This window comes from Mercurialis annua, linkage group LG5 (genome assembly GCF_937616625.2).
Source record: "Mercurialis annua linkage group LG5, ddMerAnnu1.2, whole genome shotgun sequence".
Taxonomy (NCBI): domain Eukaryota; kingdom Viridiplantae; phylum Streptophyta; class Magnoliopsida; order Malpighiales; family Euphorbiaceae; genus Mercurialis; species Mercurialis annua.
The window spans coordinates 17,619,361-17,634,131 of NC_065574.1; the positions used below are offsets into that span (position 1 = coordinate 17,619,361).

The 14,771-nt window shown below is 31.9% G+C and overlaps 3 protein-coding genes across 3 annotated transcripts; all 3 read right to left on the reverse strand.

The window, feature by feature from the left end:
- Positions 1-9,353: 9,353 nt before the first annotated feature.
- LOC126681612 (uncharacterized) lies at positions 9,354-10,938 on the reverse strand. Its single transcript, XM_050377158.1, has 5 exons — positions 10,239-10,938; positions 9,744-10,042; positions 9,529-9,667; positions 9,462-9,474; positions 9,354-9,420 (listed from the first exon to the last, which is right to left on the reverse strand). Exons 1-5 carry the CDS (start codon positions 10,936-10,938, stop codon positions 9,354-9,356), a joined length of 1,218 nt encoding a protein of 405 aa, XP_050233115.1.
- A 357-nt stretch (positions 10,939-11,295) lies between these two features.
- Positions 11,296-12,385, reverse strand: LOC126681613 (uncharacterized). Its single transcript, XM_050377159.1, has 3 exons — positions 12,095-12,385; positions 11,783-11,978; positions 11,296-11,657 (listed from the first exon to the last, which is right to left on the reverse strand). Exons 1-3 carry the CDS (start codon positions 12,383-12,385, stop codon positions 11,296-11,298), a joined length of 849 nt encoding a protein of 282 aa, XP_050233116.1.
- An 813-nt stretch (positions 12,386-13,198) lies between these two features.
- On the reverse strand, positions 13,199-14,532 carry LOC126681614 (uncharacterized). Its single transcript, XM_050377160.1, has 3 exons — positions 14,147-14,532; positions 13,670-13,811; positions 13,199-13,549 (listed from the first exon to the last, which is right to left on the reverse strand). Exons 1-3 carry the CDS (start codon positions 14,530-14,532, stop codon positions 13,199-13,201), a joined length of 879 nt encoding a protein of 292 aa, XP_050233117.1.
- Between the last annotated feature and the right edge of the window lie 239 nt (positions 14,533-14,771).

Genomic DNA, 14,771 nt, shown 5'->3' on the forward strand with positions numbered 1-14,771 from the left:
TATTAAAACATAGTTCGAAAACCTTAATAAAACATATTTTAGCCTTTTAATTACTTAATAAAATAAAAATAAATGCATAAACTCATAGCCCAACAAAGATGAAACAACTCTCACATAAGCTCCATGTAAGTTACGGTCCAACTCCACCCAACGGGACGTCGATGGATCTAATAAAAACCTCGAATTAAAATATGGAAATATAAAATGGGATCGCCTAGCTCTATAAGACTCTATACCACAACATAAGACAAACAAACAAAAACGACAATTTTCGCAAAACCAATATTTAAAATCAGTATCTGAATCCTAGTTTTGCTCCATAATAAATTTATTATTTCTCGAAAAACCAAATTCAATAAAGTATAATAATATATCTCCAAAACCACATGATTTTTTAAAAAAAGTCAAAACACTTGTTTCAGCCGAAAATCACATCTCAAGGCCTGAACCCGAAATTCCGACAAAACGGTGATTTCACCAAAATCTCTAAAAGATAATAAATTTCCATAAATAATATTTCACCAAAATTATAGTAATATCTTTTCAAAAATTTCACGAAGTCCCGAAAATCACAAAAATGCTATTTTTCGTAAAAACGCTTTAAAATCACTTTCGGAGCATAACCGACTCTAGAAATTACAAAACCCAAAATAATTTTTTTCCCAAAATGTTTTAAAACAGTCGCTAAGACTTAGAAAAAATGCATTTAAAAAATATAATTTAACCCCTCAAATTACCAAAAATTGCAATTTAACCCCTAAGGTTAAAGGCTTGCCACAAACTTTAACAACATGATCAAATACCAAAATCATGTAATTTCAGCTCACGTATAACTTTCAGAATATATATCATACCTCAAATATCATAATTCATGCCAAAATCATCCAAATAACATATTAAACATGATTACACCTTTGAATCACTTAAATAACACGTAATCCCCGTAACTAATTCTTAAATCACTTCAAATCTAACGTGCGAGAATTTCTAGAAGTAAATAATCATCTCAAACACCTTGCATGTCATCAAAATATGGTCAAAATCAAATAAAAAGTACCTTAGCATGATGAACATATGATCACTAACCAAACATGCAACCTATAATTCACAAAGAGTTGAAAAGTCCTAACCTCTTTGAAGGTTAAAACCATAAAATGAGTTGAGAAAGAATGGATAAAAGCCTCTCCGAAAATTAAATTTTGATCGAAAACACATGCATGTGAAACTTAAATTTTGAACCTTGATAAAACAAGTCTAGGGATCATGTAAAACTCCAAAACCATAAGGGTTAAGTTTGAGTTGAGAGAAATTCGTTTTGAGTTTAATAAATTTGAAAAATGATTTTAAAACAAAATTTGCGTTTTTATACAGATCAAGATAGACGATCGTCCAAAATTATTAACACATACGATCGTCTAAAAATCTTAGACGATCGTCTCTTCCTTAAAGATTTATTTAAAATTTTGAACGAAATTTTAAAAAAATGCATCAATTCAAAACCTGATATAAAATCTATATGCAACCACTCATATATTCACTCAAAAACTCAAACCAGTCATTATATGATCCAATTGCCAATCACAATCAAACAGATGAATAAAATTTAGCATGTAATCAATCAGAAACAAATCAGAAACTCGCCGCAACACAAGAGATATTACAGATTTATATTGCTTGGGCTATTTGGAAAAATCAGAATGATAAAATATTCAACCACAATCAACCAATCTCGGCGTATATTTATCTTCCTTAATTTCATCAAGGTAACGTATATAAGTCATTTAATTCGCATTTTTCTTACCCTTATATGAATTGTTTTTAGAAATACGGGTAGTATCTATTTTTTTTAATGTTTCTCCTTTCTCAGAGTTGTAGTTTTAAGTGTTTGTAAACTCTTTGAGCAATATAATTTTTACCACTTCTTGTATTACTTTAGTATTGCTTATTTATAAAAAAAATGTAAACTGAAAAATATTATGAAATAAATTTGGTTTAAACATATTTTGACCGTTAAACTTGTATTTATTTACTCATCTGACTGTTCATCTTTCGTTTTAACTTATTTGACATCCAAACTTGTCGATTTGTCTTGTCAAACCCCTGAAAAAGAGAGTGAGGCACAAATGCGTGGATGACTGCGGTGCCATTTAGCTAGACACATAACCAAACTGAAAAATATAGGGTCAAATAAGTGAAAGAGTAAACAACTTAAAAAACCAAAGTCTTTTAGTTAAGTGGATTTGGAAGCTTCAAACGGAAAATCGCTTATCTCTTTGGTTTTCGGTTGTTTCTTATAGCAATAACTTAGTGAATTGGTTTGATGTTGACGCAAATCATTGCAGGAAATTCTCTCATTTATGGCGTGGGATTTTTTCAGTTTGCATTCGCAATGAGAAGGTTTGGAATTTGTTCAAATCTGGTGTGAATTTGAAGTTGGGTAATGGGAATAGCATTCGGTTCTGGCTAGATGGTTGGAACGATAGAGGAGCATTGAAGTTAAGCTATCCGAGTCTTTTTGAACTGTCGCGTAACAAAACTGCTGTAGTCTCCGACTTGTTTGATATTCAGCAGGGTTGCTTTCTCTTTAACTGGAAACGGCGTCTTAGAATTGGAGAGGAAATTCAGTTTCAAAATTTACTGCAGCAACTAGCAAATGACAGGCCTGATTATACAAGTTCTGATCGGTTTTATTGGCTTGGGAAGAACAATTTCAGACCAGCAGGTATGGTCCGGTTACTAACTACAGCAGACGACCATGATGTCCACAATTACAGTAAATTCTGGAGTTATAAGGTTCCTCCTCGTATTCTTTTCTTCATGTGGTTAGTTGCTAGAGATAGATTATCTTCAAACGCTTTATTAGTTCGTAGAGGTATGTTGAGCTCGGATGTTGCGGCTTGCTCGGTTTGCTTAAAAGAGGAGACGAGTGTCCATATTTTAATTCATTGCCATTTGCAATTAAAACTTGGAACATTATTCATAGACGCTGTTCTATTGTTTGGGTTGCTCCTCCATCGATTATTCTATTCTTTGATTACTGGTCTTCTATCTGTTGCAAAAAATATCATAATCTTTGGAAAACTTTATGGTTCTTTTTGATGTGGGAATTATGGAAAGCAAGAAACAAGCGTATTTTTAGACACGAGTTTGTGGATTCAGATTCGGTCGTTTTCACGGCTATTATCAAGGCAGTTTCCTTCTACAAGGACAATAATCCGGGATTCGTTTTCTCAGAGATGGATGTTTATAGCAATTTGCATTATTTCTGTCACCTTTTGTAATTGGATTTTTGTTTGCCTTCCACTTATTTGTGGTTGAGCTAATCTAATTATCATTTTATCAAAAAATAAAAAACTTAAAAATAAAAAACTAATAATTTAAAAAAAAAACTCATGATTATATAAAAACAAATCAAACGAATTTTTTTTAAAAAAAGATTGACAATATATTTTTATTTATAGTCTAAAAAATATATATCAAGTGTTTTATTTCTATAATTGATTTTATTTTGGGTTAATTACATAAAAATCACGACTTTTATATGTAGTTTCATTTTAATCACGACTTTTAAAAGGTGGCATTTAAAGGCACAACATTTTAATTTGTTTCAAATTTATCATAAAAATAAAGTTCAGTGTATTTTTATGACTAAAAATTCATAATACTACATACTCTAACCGAAAAATAATAAGATTTGGTGTCGATTTAAAATTTGGGTCTTTAATTAATGGTTTATTGAAGATTCTAGTCAACAAAAATACATTAAAATAATGAATTTGAAAAAAACTAAAAGATCATGCCTTTAAATGCCATCTTTTAAAATTCACTATTAAAATGAAACTACATGCAAAGGTCGTTATTTTTTTATGCAATTAACTCATTTATTTTTTAATTCAAATAATTTTTTTTAATTTTTTAATTTTTAAATTATTTTTTATGAAAAGGTAAACAAAATTATTTTCTTAAAGTTTTAAATATAATTTATTTTAAAAACTAAAAGTTCACTAATTATATAAAGTACCGAGTTAATATTTTAAATTTTCATAAAAAAACATTATATATAGAAAAACTAAAGTTGAGATGTCAAGGAGGTTAAACTGAAAGTTCGAAGGTCAAATGAGTAAAAGGATATAAGTTCAGGGGTAAAATCGATTTTAACTATATGACACATCAGTTTAAGTTCAGGGGTCTCACGCACCATTTTTTGTTTCTAACCAAACGCTTGTTGTACATGGACAAGAACGGGTGAAACAATTATAAAAACGATAATTTCAGAGGTTAACTAGGTAAAATTTACAAGTTGAAGTGTCAAATAGATTAAACTGAAAAATAGAGGGTCTGATAGGTAAATAGTTACAAATATAGAAGTTAACAGATGTATTAAGCCAAATAAAATTTAGTAAAATGAATATTTTATATTTATATATCAAATTCTGATTTTGCCTTTTCATTTTAAAAGTAGAGCTAATCAAATTAGTATAACATGATCAAATATTGTAGACTAATTATAAATCGAACTTGACTCCACTCGGTTCGATTATTTATACTCCTTCCGTCCCAATAGAGTTGTCCATTTTGAGAAATTTTTTTATCCCAAAATTCTTGTCCATTTTGAAAAGTTAACTAATTTCTACACTCAATTTTCCTATAATACCCCTATTTAAAATCCACTAATAAGTAAATTGAAAGTAAATTACAAGTGGACCTTATATTAAATAGGGGTATGACAAGAAAAGTAAGGAAAATATTACAAAATTCATAAATAATAATTGTTTTTCTTAAACTGTGTGTTAAAGGCAAAGTGGGCAACTCTATTGAGACAGGGGGAGTACAAAATTTTAAGAATTAGATTTTAATTAAAAAAAAGTAAAAATGTTATCATAAGACCAAACTATTTTTAAAAATCAAAATTTTGAATTTTCTATCAATTGCAACTATTTTTTTTTAATTTTTATTAAAAAGAATAATTGCAATGATGATCAAATCTTCAAATACAAGACTTAATGTCCCAAAAAACAATAACTTTTAAACTTTTTTTCAATAGCATTCAGACGTTAAAAAATTGCCAATTTTACTCTATTTTATAATTTTAACTTTCAATAACACCCTAAACCATCAAATTGACCTCTTTTCACTCGGATAAAAATCAAAATAAATCCTTCGTATTTATTATATCTTCTAAATATTCTTTGATGTTTTAAATACCATAAAAATTCCTTCTTCTTCATAAATTTTAAAAAAATATTTAATATAAATTAATTAAAACGCCTTTGAATCCTTTACCGTCTTTCTCGGACCCACTGCCAACGCTATCAAATTCGTCTTCCATGGAGGAAGACGAACCAGATCTGGTCGAATCAAATGCGGCTCGTCTTCCTTGGAATACATGTTCCTCCATGGAAGACGAGCAGCAACTCGTCTTCCATGGAGGAAGACGAAGCAGATATGGCCCGATCATAATCTTATATAATTGTATCATAATATTATCATACGCATAATGCAAAAATATTTTTACATATTTTATCATAATCTTTTATCGTAATCTTAAATATTGTATCATAATATTATCATAATCGTATAATATAAAATTTTATTTTACGTATTTATCATTAAGTTTATCATAATATTATAATACCATTATGATAATATTATGATGTCGTTATGATAATATTATGATACAGTCATGATAATAAAAGTTGTATTTTCAGTAGAAATTATTTTTTCAGCAGATTTTTATATTTGAAATGATTATTTGTAATTGATTCAAATTGAAATAAACATCAACAATCAATATCGAAAACTGATTTTATTAATCTTTCTTCAAAATCATGATTTAGAATAACATTTTTAGAGAGTAAAAGTACAAAAAAAATTTAGAGTAATTATTTTAGATCTGAAAACTAAAATAAATTGTAATAACACCACGAATTAAAAAAATGCTAAAATTAAATATGGAACTGTGGTGGAGCGGCGGTAGCAATTCAGAGAATAAATGACGAAGAAAATAGAAAAGAAATGAAAATGAAGACAACAGAGAGAAAGAGAGTGGAAATAAATACACAACATTGTTAGTAAAAGAGTAGGTATTAATATATTAAAAATAAATTTTAAAGTGAAATGTAAAATGTTTAAACATCAATAATATTTTTTTCTAATTTATAGTTTGTAAGGTAAGAATTATAATTATTTATAAAAAATATCTTTTTTAATTTCACAAAAAATTTAATCCGAATTTCACTTGATATTTTATTCAAATTCTATTTAATTAATATGGAGTATTTTTGGAGGAAATTAAAACATGAGTGGTTGGGTTCACCTAAAAATTTCTCGTAAAAGAGTGGGTAAGCAATATGAAGGTGCATTTGAAGACTTGGTCTGATGGCCAAGGCCTTCTATATGCATGAGGTCGGGGGTTCGACCCCCCGATTCTCCTCAGTCCGTGATTTGCCTGGTTTAACTTTAAAAAATGCATACTAACTTCTGCTAACACCTGTTAACAATTAATTTAAAGTAGGTCTATTTAAAAAAAAAAAAAAAAGTAATATGAAGGTTAATAAATGATTGAGGAATTTTTCGAAGGAGAATGAGAAGCAAAATCCTGAAAGTCCGAGGCAAAAACACGTGATGATCCAACACATTTTACTCAATCCGATGCCTCCAAATCATTATTATATCATCCCCATTATTTCTACTCTCAAAGGGATTCTCACGCAATCATTCATTTTAATTTTAATTTTAAGTTTAGCAGAGGGGGATGGGTTGCTGGTCAAACACGGCCCAAATAATGCCACTTAATTCTTAATTTCTAATTAACTCTATGCATTTAAATTTGCATTTATTTACTTACACTATGTCCTCATAACAACTGCTTAATTTAGTGTGCCGTTGTCTTCACGAACACTGCTTATATATATGTTTACATTAACAATATTATGCCTTCCTACCTGCATATCACACAATTATTCAACATCCATTTATTCAATATATAATGTATTCTTTCATTTTTCTGAGTTATTTATTTAAATAAAATAAAATAGTACTGATTTATTGATTTTTGAAAATAAAATTTATTATTTAATATCTTTCTTTAATATAGCATATATTTTTCATTTTGTTTTTTAGATTTTAGACCCCCTTAAAAGAAAAGTCAATTTCTATCACTGAGCATGACATTACTTATCGATGAGTATTGGACCTTTAAATCTGAACCTGGATTCCTAGGTATGAGATCTATAACATGTATTAAAGTATTGACTCTTCTTATGATCATATTAAAAAGCTGAATTTTTAAGATCTCGCTCATTTAAGCCGAACCTTTTAGGATTTTCCTTAAACATTCTCCAATTAATCAGTTTGTTCAAATAAGCCTTATTTTATCCATACCAAGACTTCACGTCCGAATAAAACTCCTACATCAATTTAGAAGATAATCTCCTGTCTCCTACTATTGTAGAATACAAGTCAGGATCCTATTCTAGTACAAATATGGTGCAAGCTAGGAAACTTAGGCCTTGCTTGATTGGGGGTAAATAGACTAGGGAAGTTGTAGAGGTGGCCATGGGCGGGGTCAGCCCGTGAACCGGCCTGGAACCGGTCCGGTTAAACCCGGCCCGGAACCGGTCAAACTCGGAACCGGACTAAAACCGGTCCGGAACCGTACAAAGCGCAGTTCCGGGCCGGTTCCAGATTTATTGAACCGTGAACCGGCGGTTTTAGGTCGGAACCGGCGGTTCAAGGGTCGAATCCGTTGATAAAAAATATATATTATATATTTAAAATACATATTATATCTTTATCATATAATATCTTTATTTTCACAATAAATTATATGTTATATTTGTTTAGTTAAATTTTTGGTTAATTTTTTAATTTTTTTTTCAAATTCTTTATTTTCTTATAATACTATCTCCGTGAGTTATTCTATTGTTAAATTATATTTTTTAGTAATTAAAATTTTATTTAATTTTTAATTATTTTTCTAAACCGTCTTAAACCGGAACCGGAACCGTCCGGTTCCGAACCGTCATGGAACCGTCTCTTAGGCGATTCCGGGCCGGTTCCACTTTTTTTTGAACCGTGACCCGGCGGTTCCGAACCGGAACCGCCGGGTTATGAACCGTGGCCACCTCTAGTAATTAAATTTGCTACTTTCTAGGAAGTTGTACTTCCCGGAAAGTAGCAATTTTTTTTTGCTTGGTTCAATTTTTACATTTTACTTCCCAGGAAGTTGGATGTTTGACTTTCCTTTGACTAGGGAAGTAACTTCCCTATCAAAACCCAAGGAAGTAGAACTTTCTTATCACTTTTGTTGGTTTTTCCTAATTTAACCTTAATTCTTTTCTTTTTTTTCTTTTAAACTTCATATAAAAATATTTTTATTTATTTCAAAAAATATACTTATATTATTTTATAATTGTTATTTATAATAAGTAAATATTTTTATTAAATATTTTATATTATGTAAAATTCAAATAAAAAAATATAATTTTTAAATTTTAATATTTAAAAACTCTCCTAAATAGTACTTGAATCGTAAAATAAGAGATAATAAGCAAAAATTAAATTATTTATTGCTCGATTTTTAAATAAAATTATTTGTTTAACAATATAAAAATTATCAAAGGATATTTATGCCTTTTAGTTAAAAATATAGTATATTATATTAATATTAATTTTGTACTTCCCGGGAAGTAAAAATTGAAACAAGTAACATTTATCAAACTTCCTGAGAAGTTAACTTCCCAGGAACTACACTTTCCGGGAAGTTACTTCCCAGGAATTGCTACAAAATGAACCAAGCGAGGCCTTAATCCTATTCGGATTTCATTAGATAATGTTCTAAACTCACCATTGTATTTAGGGCTTGAGATACTGCCTATTAGTAAACATTATCATTATTACCCTACAAATTCTTAAATTATTTTGTAAATAATTTTTTTAAATGAATAATAATATATTAAAACGCTGCAAGAAGTGGTAAAACTCCAAAACTTATGCACACTTAAGGTTACAATCCTCAAAATATCAAGAAAACAAAGTACAATTCAGATTTCTATAGAAATCAATAACTGAATTAGAAAAATTAGGATGATAACATTTGTAAATGAAAACTGCTCCAGCAAATCTGCTAAGATCATAGTTTTTTTGTTGGTAAAAAATAAATTGATCACATAAAATTAATCGTAATCGTTTATGAATACAAAACAACAATGAACCTCATCCAGTTCACAAAGAAATTTCTTTTATAAATATAAAAAGGAAATTATCCATACATTTTTTTTGGTGGAAAACAACCAAAAAGCTCAATTGATAAAAATCAAACTGGGAATACAACTAGATCCCCCTAAAACAAGCTAAAGAGGAATCAGAAAGCAGCTACTAAGCAAAGAGGAAAACCCTGTTACAAAAGCTTCAGGAATTCTGAAAAGCAAGCTAAACACAAAGCTAGAAAAAAGACAGACCTGCTACAAAAGCCTTAGACCAGAAAAAAAAAACAAAGAAAAAGCAGGCTAAGAATAAACAAATGACCTGTTACAAAAGCCTCAGGCCAAATGCTCAAACCACAAGCCAGAAGACTCGGAAAAGGCTGAAGTTTACCTGTTACAAAAGCCTCAGGTGAATTAAAGCCAAACCCATAACAACAAAGACTCACCAAATGTAGGCAATCCTTCAAGACCAACCAAAGCCAATTACAGATTTTGAATTCTACAGATTAGGCTATGAGCAGGGGAGTTGTGATCCACCCTATTCATCTTAGATAAGATAATGAACTTGAATCTTCTAATATTCTCTTCGACAACAGGAGTTTCATTCTTGAAGACCTTCATATTTCTTGATCTCCAAATCTGATAAATAGTTGCAGTCATAATGTTCCTTCTGATAGCAGCATTTGCATTTTTACCTATGGCTATTTTGCAGAACCAGCTTATAAACCTCCTCCAGGAACTAATATTTCTAGGGCAACCACAAATTAGCAGTAGCTTATTCCATATCATCTTGGTGAAAGAGCACCCATAGAAAATGTGGTTGATATCTTCAGGATCTGTGTTGTATAGCACACAACTGTTGTCATCAATTACCCCCCCATCTCTTTAGCTTGTCTCTGGTTTTAAACCTCCCTTTGATGGTTAACCACATCATAAAATTGTGTCTTGGGATAGAATTACTCCCCCAGACCAACTTATGCCAAGGGACAGCTTCATGATTCTCCCTATAAATCTCCTAGGTTTTAGCAATACTGAAGTTAGAGCCTTTAACCACTTTCCAGGAGATGGTATCATTATCATTGTTCAGGGTAAAATTCTCTTTGATATACTCACAAGCTTCTAAAGTAGGCATACCAATAGGGTCAGGCAGATTCCACCTGTTGTGTCTCCAAAGATCTGCAACTTTGGAGTTCTTTAAGACTGCTGCTTCTTTCATCATGACTCTGGGGTATTTCTCAAGTAAAAAGCAACCATGGATCCAAGGGTGGTCCTTCCAAAAATTGATATTGTTCGCATTACCAATCTTAAACTCCACAATTTTCATAATCTCCTTCTTAATGCTCATGAGACCTTTCCACACCCAGCTGGAATTGTTATCACTTTTGTTACTCCAGTAATTGCCATTTTTGATCTTATTAGTACTAATCCATTTCGCCCAGAGGTTATTTGTATTCTCAATAATCTGCCAAACATGCTTGCTTACTGCTGCTCTGTTCCAGACCTCAATGTCTTTGATATTCAAGCCTCCCTCTTTTTTTAACTTAATCACCTCTTTCCAGGCAACAAGAGCTTTATTTTTGCCCTCAACATTTCCAGACCATAAAAATCTAGAGCAAATATTTTGAATTTCTTTTGTGACACTTTTAGGAAGAATTAGGGTTGATGCCCAAAAGACATGCATGCTTAGAAGAACATACTGGATGAGTTGGACTCTACCATCATAAGAGAGCATTTTGCTAGTCCAGGAATAGATTCTACTGGTAATCTTAGAGATAATTCCCTTACAATCCTCTTTGGAAAGCCTAGCAGATATAAGAGGGATGCTTAGGTACCTAGGGGCAGCTTACCCTCTTTAAAACCTAAGGAATTAGTAATGTTGTTATTGAGATTCTGATCAATATTGCACATAAAAATATGAGTTTTGCTAGGATTAACCTAAAGGCCGGAGACATTTTTAAAAGTTTTAAGCTGATCATTTAGAAATAGAACAGAGTTAATATCACCATTACAAAACAGGAGGAGATCATCTGCAAACATTAGATGATTGATTTTTAACAGATTACACCCTTTATGATAGGAGAATGAAGGATTAGTTCTTTGAAGGGTCTCCCTGTCTAAGGCCTTTTTCAGCTTTAAAGGTAGTTCCATTGGAACCATTGAACTGAATGTAGAAGTTTGCAGTTTTGATGTAGGTCATTATAAGAGTTATGAAATTCTCAGGAAAATTAAAACTAATAAGGATCTCTTCAATGAAGTCCCACTCAATAGAGTCATGTGCTTTCCTAAGATCAATTTTCATAAGGCATCTGCGATTTCCAGAGTTTTTATGATAATTCCTAGCAATGTCATGGGCTAACAAAATGTTATAAGCAATGGACCTTTTAGGAATGAAATCAGATTGATTCATAGAGATGAGATTGATAAGAATAGGACTCAATCTTGCAGTTAAAACTTTGGAAATAATTTTGTACAAAACATTCAACATGCTATGGGTCTGAAGTCACCTAAGTTTTCAGCATTATCAGTTTTAGGGATTACAGTGACAGTAGTAGAGTTAATTTGGTTGAGTAATTAACCAGAATTGAATGTCTCCTGCACAACTTTGATCATGTCATTTTTGATTGTGTTCCAAGAGTTCTTGAAAAAGAAACTATTATACCCATCAGGCCCTGCTGCCTTATCTGAGCCTATGGAGAAAACTGTAGACTTCACTTCCTCTTCAGATATGCTCCTCATTAACAAACTGCTTTCTTCTTCAGAGACTCTGGTTCCCTGACTGATTACACTCCTGTCAATATGCCTTCTATTATTGTTACTCTTGCTGGACATATTTTTATAATATCTGGTAATCTCCTGATGAATATCCTCCTTCTTGGTTATCTTCTCACCAGATCCAGTTTAAGAAGAGGAATACTACTTCTGACTCTTCTCTGCTTGATGGAATTGTGGAAATATTTAGTGTTAGAGTCACCTAGCTGAAGCCATTGAATCCTAGATTTTTGTTTGTAGAAGCTTTCCTTACTCCTTAAAAGAAACATGAGATAAAATGCCACAGCTCTTTCTTCTTCCAGCAAGTGGTTGTTAAGGGGGTCTTTTTGAATATCATTTTGAAGTTTTTCAAGCATCACTCTCTGATTTGAAACTCTTTGAGAAATGTCTGAGTATTGTTGCTTGTTCATATTTTTGAGTCTAAAGCTTGTGGCCTTAACCTTTTTAACTATCATATAGATGGTATAACCCCTGTATTCTTTATTCCACTCTTCTTCAATAATGCTGCTGGTCTAACCAAAAATTAAAATATTTGAAGCTCCCCTGCCTTTGAATCTCATTATTCTGGATGAAAAACATGATTGGACTATGGTCAGAGATTCCACTAGTTCCAGCTTCAAAGAAAGAGTTCTGAAACTTGACACACCATTCTTCATTAATGGAAGCCATGTCCAGTCTTCTCCATATCCTTCTGTCATCAAGCTGATTGTTACTCCAAGTATAGAGACAACTAATACTTCTTAACTCAACAAGACCACTATTATTAATACAATCTTTGAGTTCAGAGGCATGATTAGAATCAAGCTCATTGCCCTTACATCTGTCATTATCTCCCAAAACTACATTGAAGTCCCCTTGAATCATCCAAGGACTTGTAATTCGAGAAGATATTTGAGTAACCTTCTGCCACAGAGTTTGTCTATCCATTAATTGGTTGGCCCCATATATGATAGTCCAATCAAACTCATGGTTTTCAAACTCCACTTTACAGTGCACAAATTGATCACTAGAATCCATTTTAAGCACCTTAACTCTAGTCTTATTATAGATGATCCAAATTTTCCCTAAATCAGAGAAATCGTAGTTATCAATTAAGTTCTGATCATAGAGCTTCATATTTTTCCAAACACTATCTTTGTTAACACTTCTGACTCTAGTTTCAATAATTCCAGCAAGAGAAATATCATTTTTAGCAAGCAGCCTTCTCACCTCAGTTCAGGGGCTCATTCATGCCCCTGATGTTCCAAGAAAGGATATTCATCTTCCTCTATCAAGAGGCTTAATAAGCCTCTTGGGGGAAGTCTATCAATAGAGTCTTTCATAATACTACGGTTTTTAGAATTACCTCCAGCTTTAAGGCTAGTTTTATCATCAATCTTGCTAGTCATTTTGTTTTTCTGCTTCCTATTGACGACAAGCTGAAAACCATCATCAGTAGAAGCTTCTTTTGGACTGCTGAAAGTGTCCTGTTTCTGGATCTCCTTATCATCTTCAATGATCTTCTCCTTGCTCTCACTAGGGAGAGTTACTTCTTTAGGGGTACCTTCATTGACCTTGTCTACTAAGTTGTCCCTCTAATTTGGTGTAAGCTTATCACTGATATTGAATGCTTCTTTGTTGTTGGTTTTGGCTATCAATATCTCCTGTTTTTCACAATTTCTATGACCTAGCTTATTACAAGTTTCACAAAGAACCGGTTTACATTCATACTCAACAAATTGGGTGTGTTGCTTTCCTTCTTGATCTTCTATTATTACAGCATCAGGGAAAGTTCCTTTCAACCGCATCTCAACTAGGACTCTTGCGTAAGACATTCTTGATCTCTCCCTTGTGCATCTATCAGCAAATAAAGGCTTGCTAAGAGTATCGGTTATAGAGCTTAAAGAGTTGGGGCTCCATAACTCCTAAGGCAGAAGAGGGAGTTTGATCCAAACTGGAATTGCAGCAATCTTAGTTAGATCAAATGACATTCTTCTCTTCAACTCTTGCAAAATCAGAGTATGTTTGTCAAAGGTTATCGATCCATCTACCATAGCCTTGAGTTTACCTTCTTCATTTTTAAACACAAGCATATAGATTAGGTTTGATTTGATGAAAATCAATCAACCCTATTTTTCCCCATCTATTCCTTATAAAATTTTGTAGTTTAAAGAATTTGGGTATTAACATACACACATCCAATGATCGTGTGTTGCCATCTCTCCTCCTCTTCGATTTCATCTTCTTTGAATATTTTGGCTATTCTAAGCCCATTACTCAACAATGGAGGAATATAGGTTAAAGCACATCCTGGGTTAACTCGATTCGTTCTAACCAGATCAACCCATTTCTTATTAACTTCTCTTTTGTCATTCGTATTGTTTGGCTCATCATTCTTCACTGTATCCTCAACCAGATCTTCTTCATGATTGTTTTCCTCTGTTATCTCATCTTCGTTCTTAGCCTTTTCAGGTTCTTTGGGAACTTCTTCATTACTTATCTTCTCCTTAATGTTAACCTGATCTTTATTACTTTTAGCTGATACTGAGTTAGCCTTCTTCCCCTGTTTCTTCGCCATGGAAACGGCGTACGTTAGCACTAGAGTACTAACTGGCGCCGAGAGAACATTAGGAGAGAGAAAACATATATTTTAATAAGTGAAGTATTTGAAAGTCGGTTCTATAAAATTTTCATCTTTGCAACAACACAATTCCACACTATTAAGCCAATGAACAGTTCAGGAGGATATCACCTTCGCTTTTCTAATTGCTGCAAAATGATGACGTCGAACTGCTCTCAACAAGCATATTACGAGAT

Coding starts and splice junctions, on each gene's coding strand:
- LOC126681612 (XM_050377158.1), bottom strand. CDS start 10,938: ATGCTCTCTTATGATGGTAGAGTCCAACTCATCCAGTATGTTCTTCTA. Junction 10,043..10,238: donor GGTTAAAGGCTCTAACTTCA/GTATTGCTAAAA, acceptor TATACAACACAG/ATCCTGAAGATATCAACCAC. Junction 9,668..9,743: donor TCTTATCTAAGATGAATAGG/GTGGATCACAAC, acceptor TTGGTCTTGAAG/GATTGCCTACATTTGGTGAG.
- LOC126681613 (XM_050377159.1), bottom strand. CDS start 12,385: ATGAACAAGCAACAATACTCAGACATTTCTCAAAGAGTTTCAAATCAG. Junction 11,979..12,094: donor CTCTTCTTAAACTGGATCTG/GTGAGAAGATAA, acceptor GTAATCAGTCAG/GGAACCAGAGTCTCTGAAGA. Junction 11,658..11,782: donor GCAGGAGACATTCAATTCTG/GTTAATTACTCA, acceptor TTATTTCCAAAG/TTTTAACTGCAAGATTGAGT.
- LOC126681614 (XM_050377160.1), bottom strand. CDS start 14,532: ATGGCGAAGAAACAGGGGAAGAAGGCTAACTCAGTATCAGCTAAAAGT. Junction 13,812..14,146: donor CACACGATCATTGGATGTGT/GTATGTTAATAC, acceptor ATTTGCTGATAG/ATGCACAAGGGAGAGATCAA. Junction 13,550..13,669: donor TTGAGTATGAATGTAAACCG/GTTCTTTGTGAA, acceptor ACACCAAATTAG/AGGGACAACTTAGTAGACAA.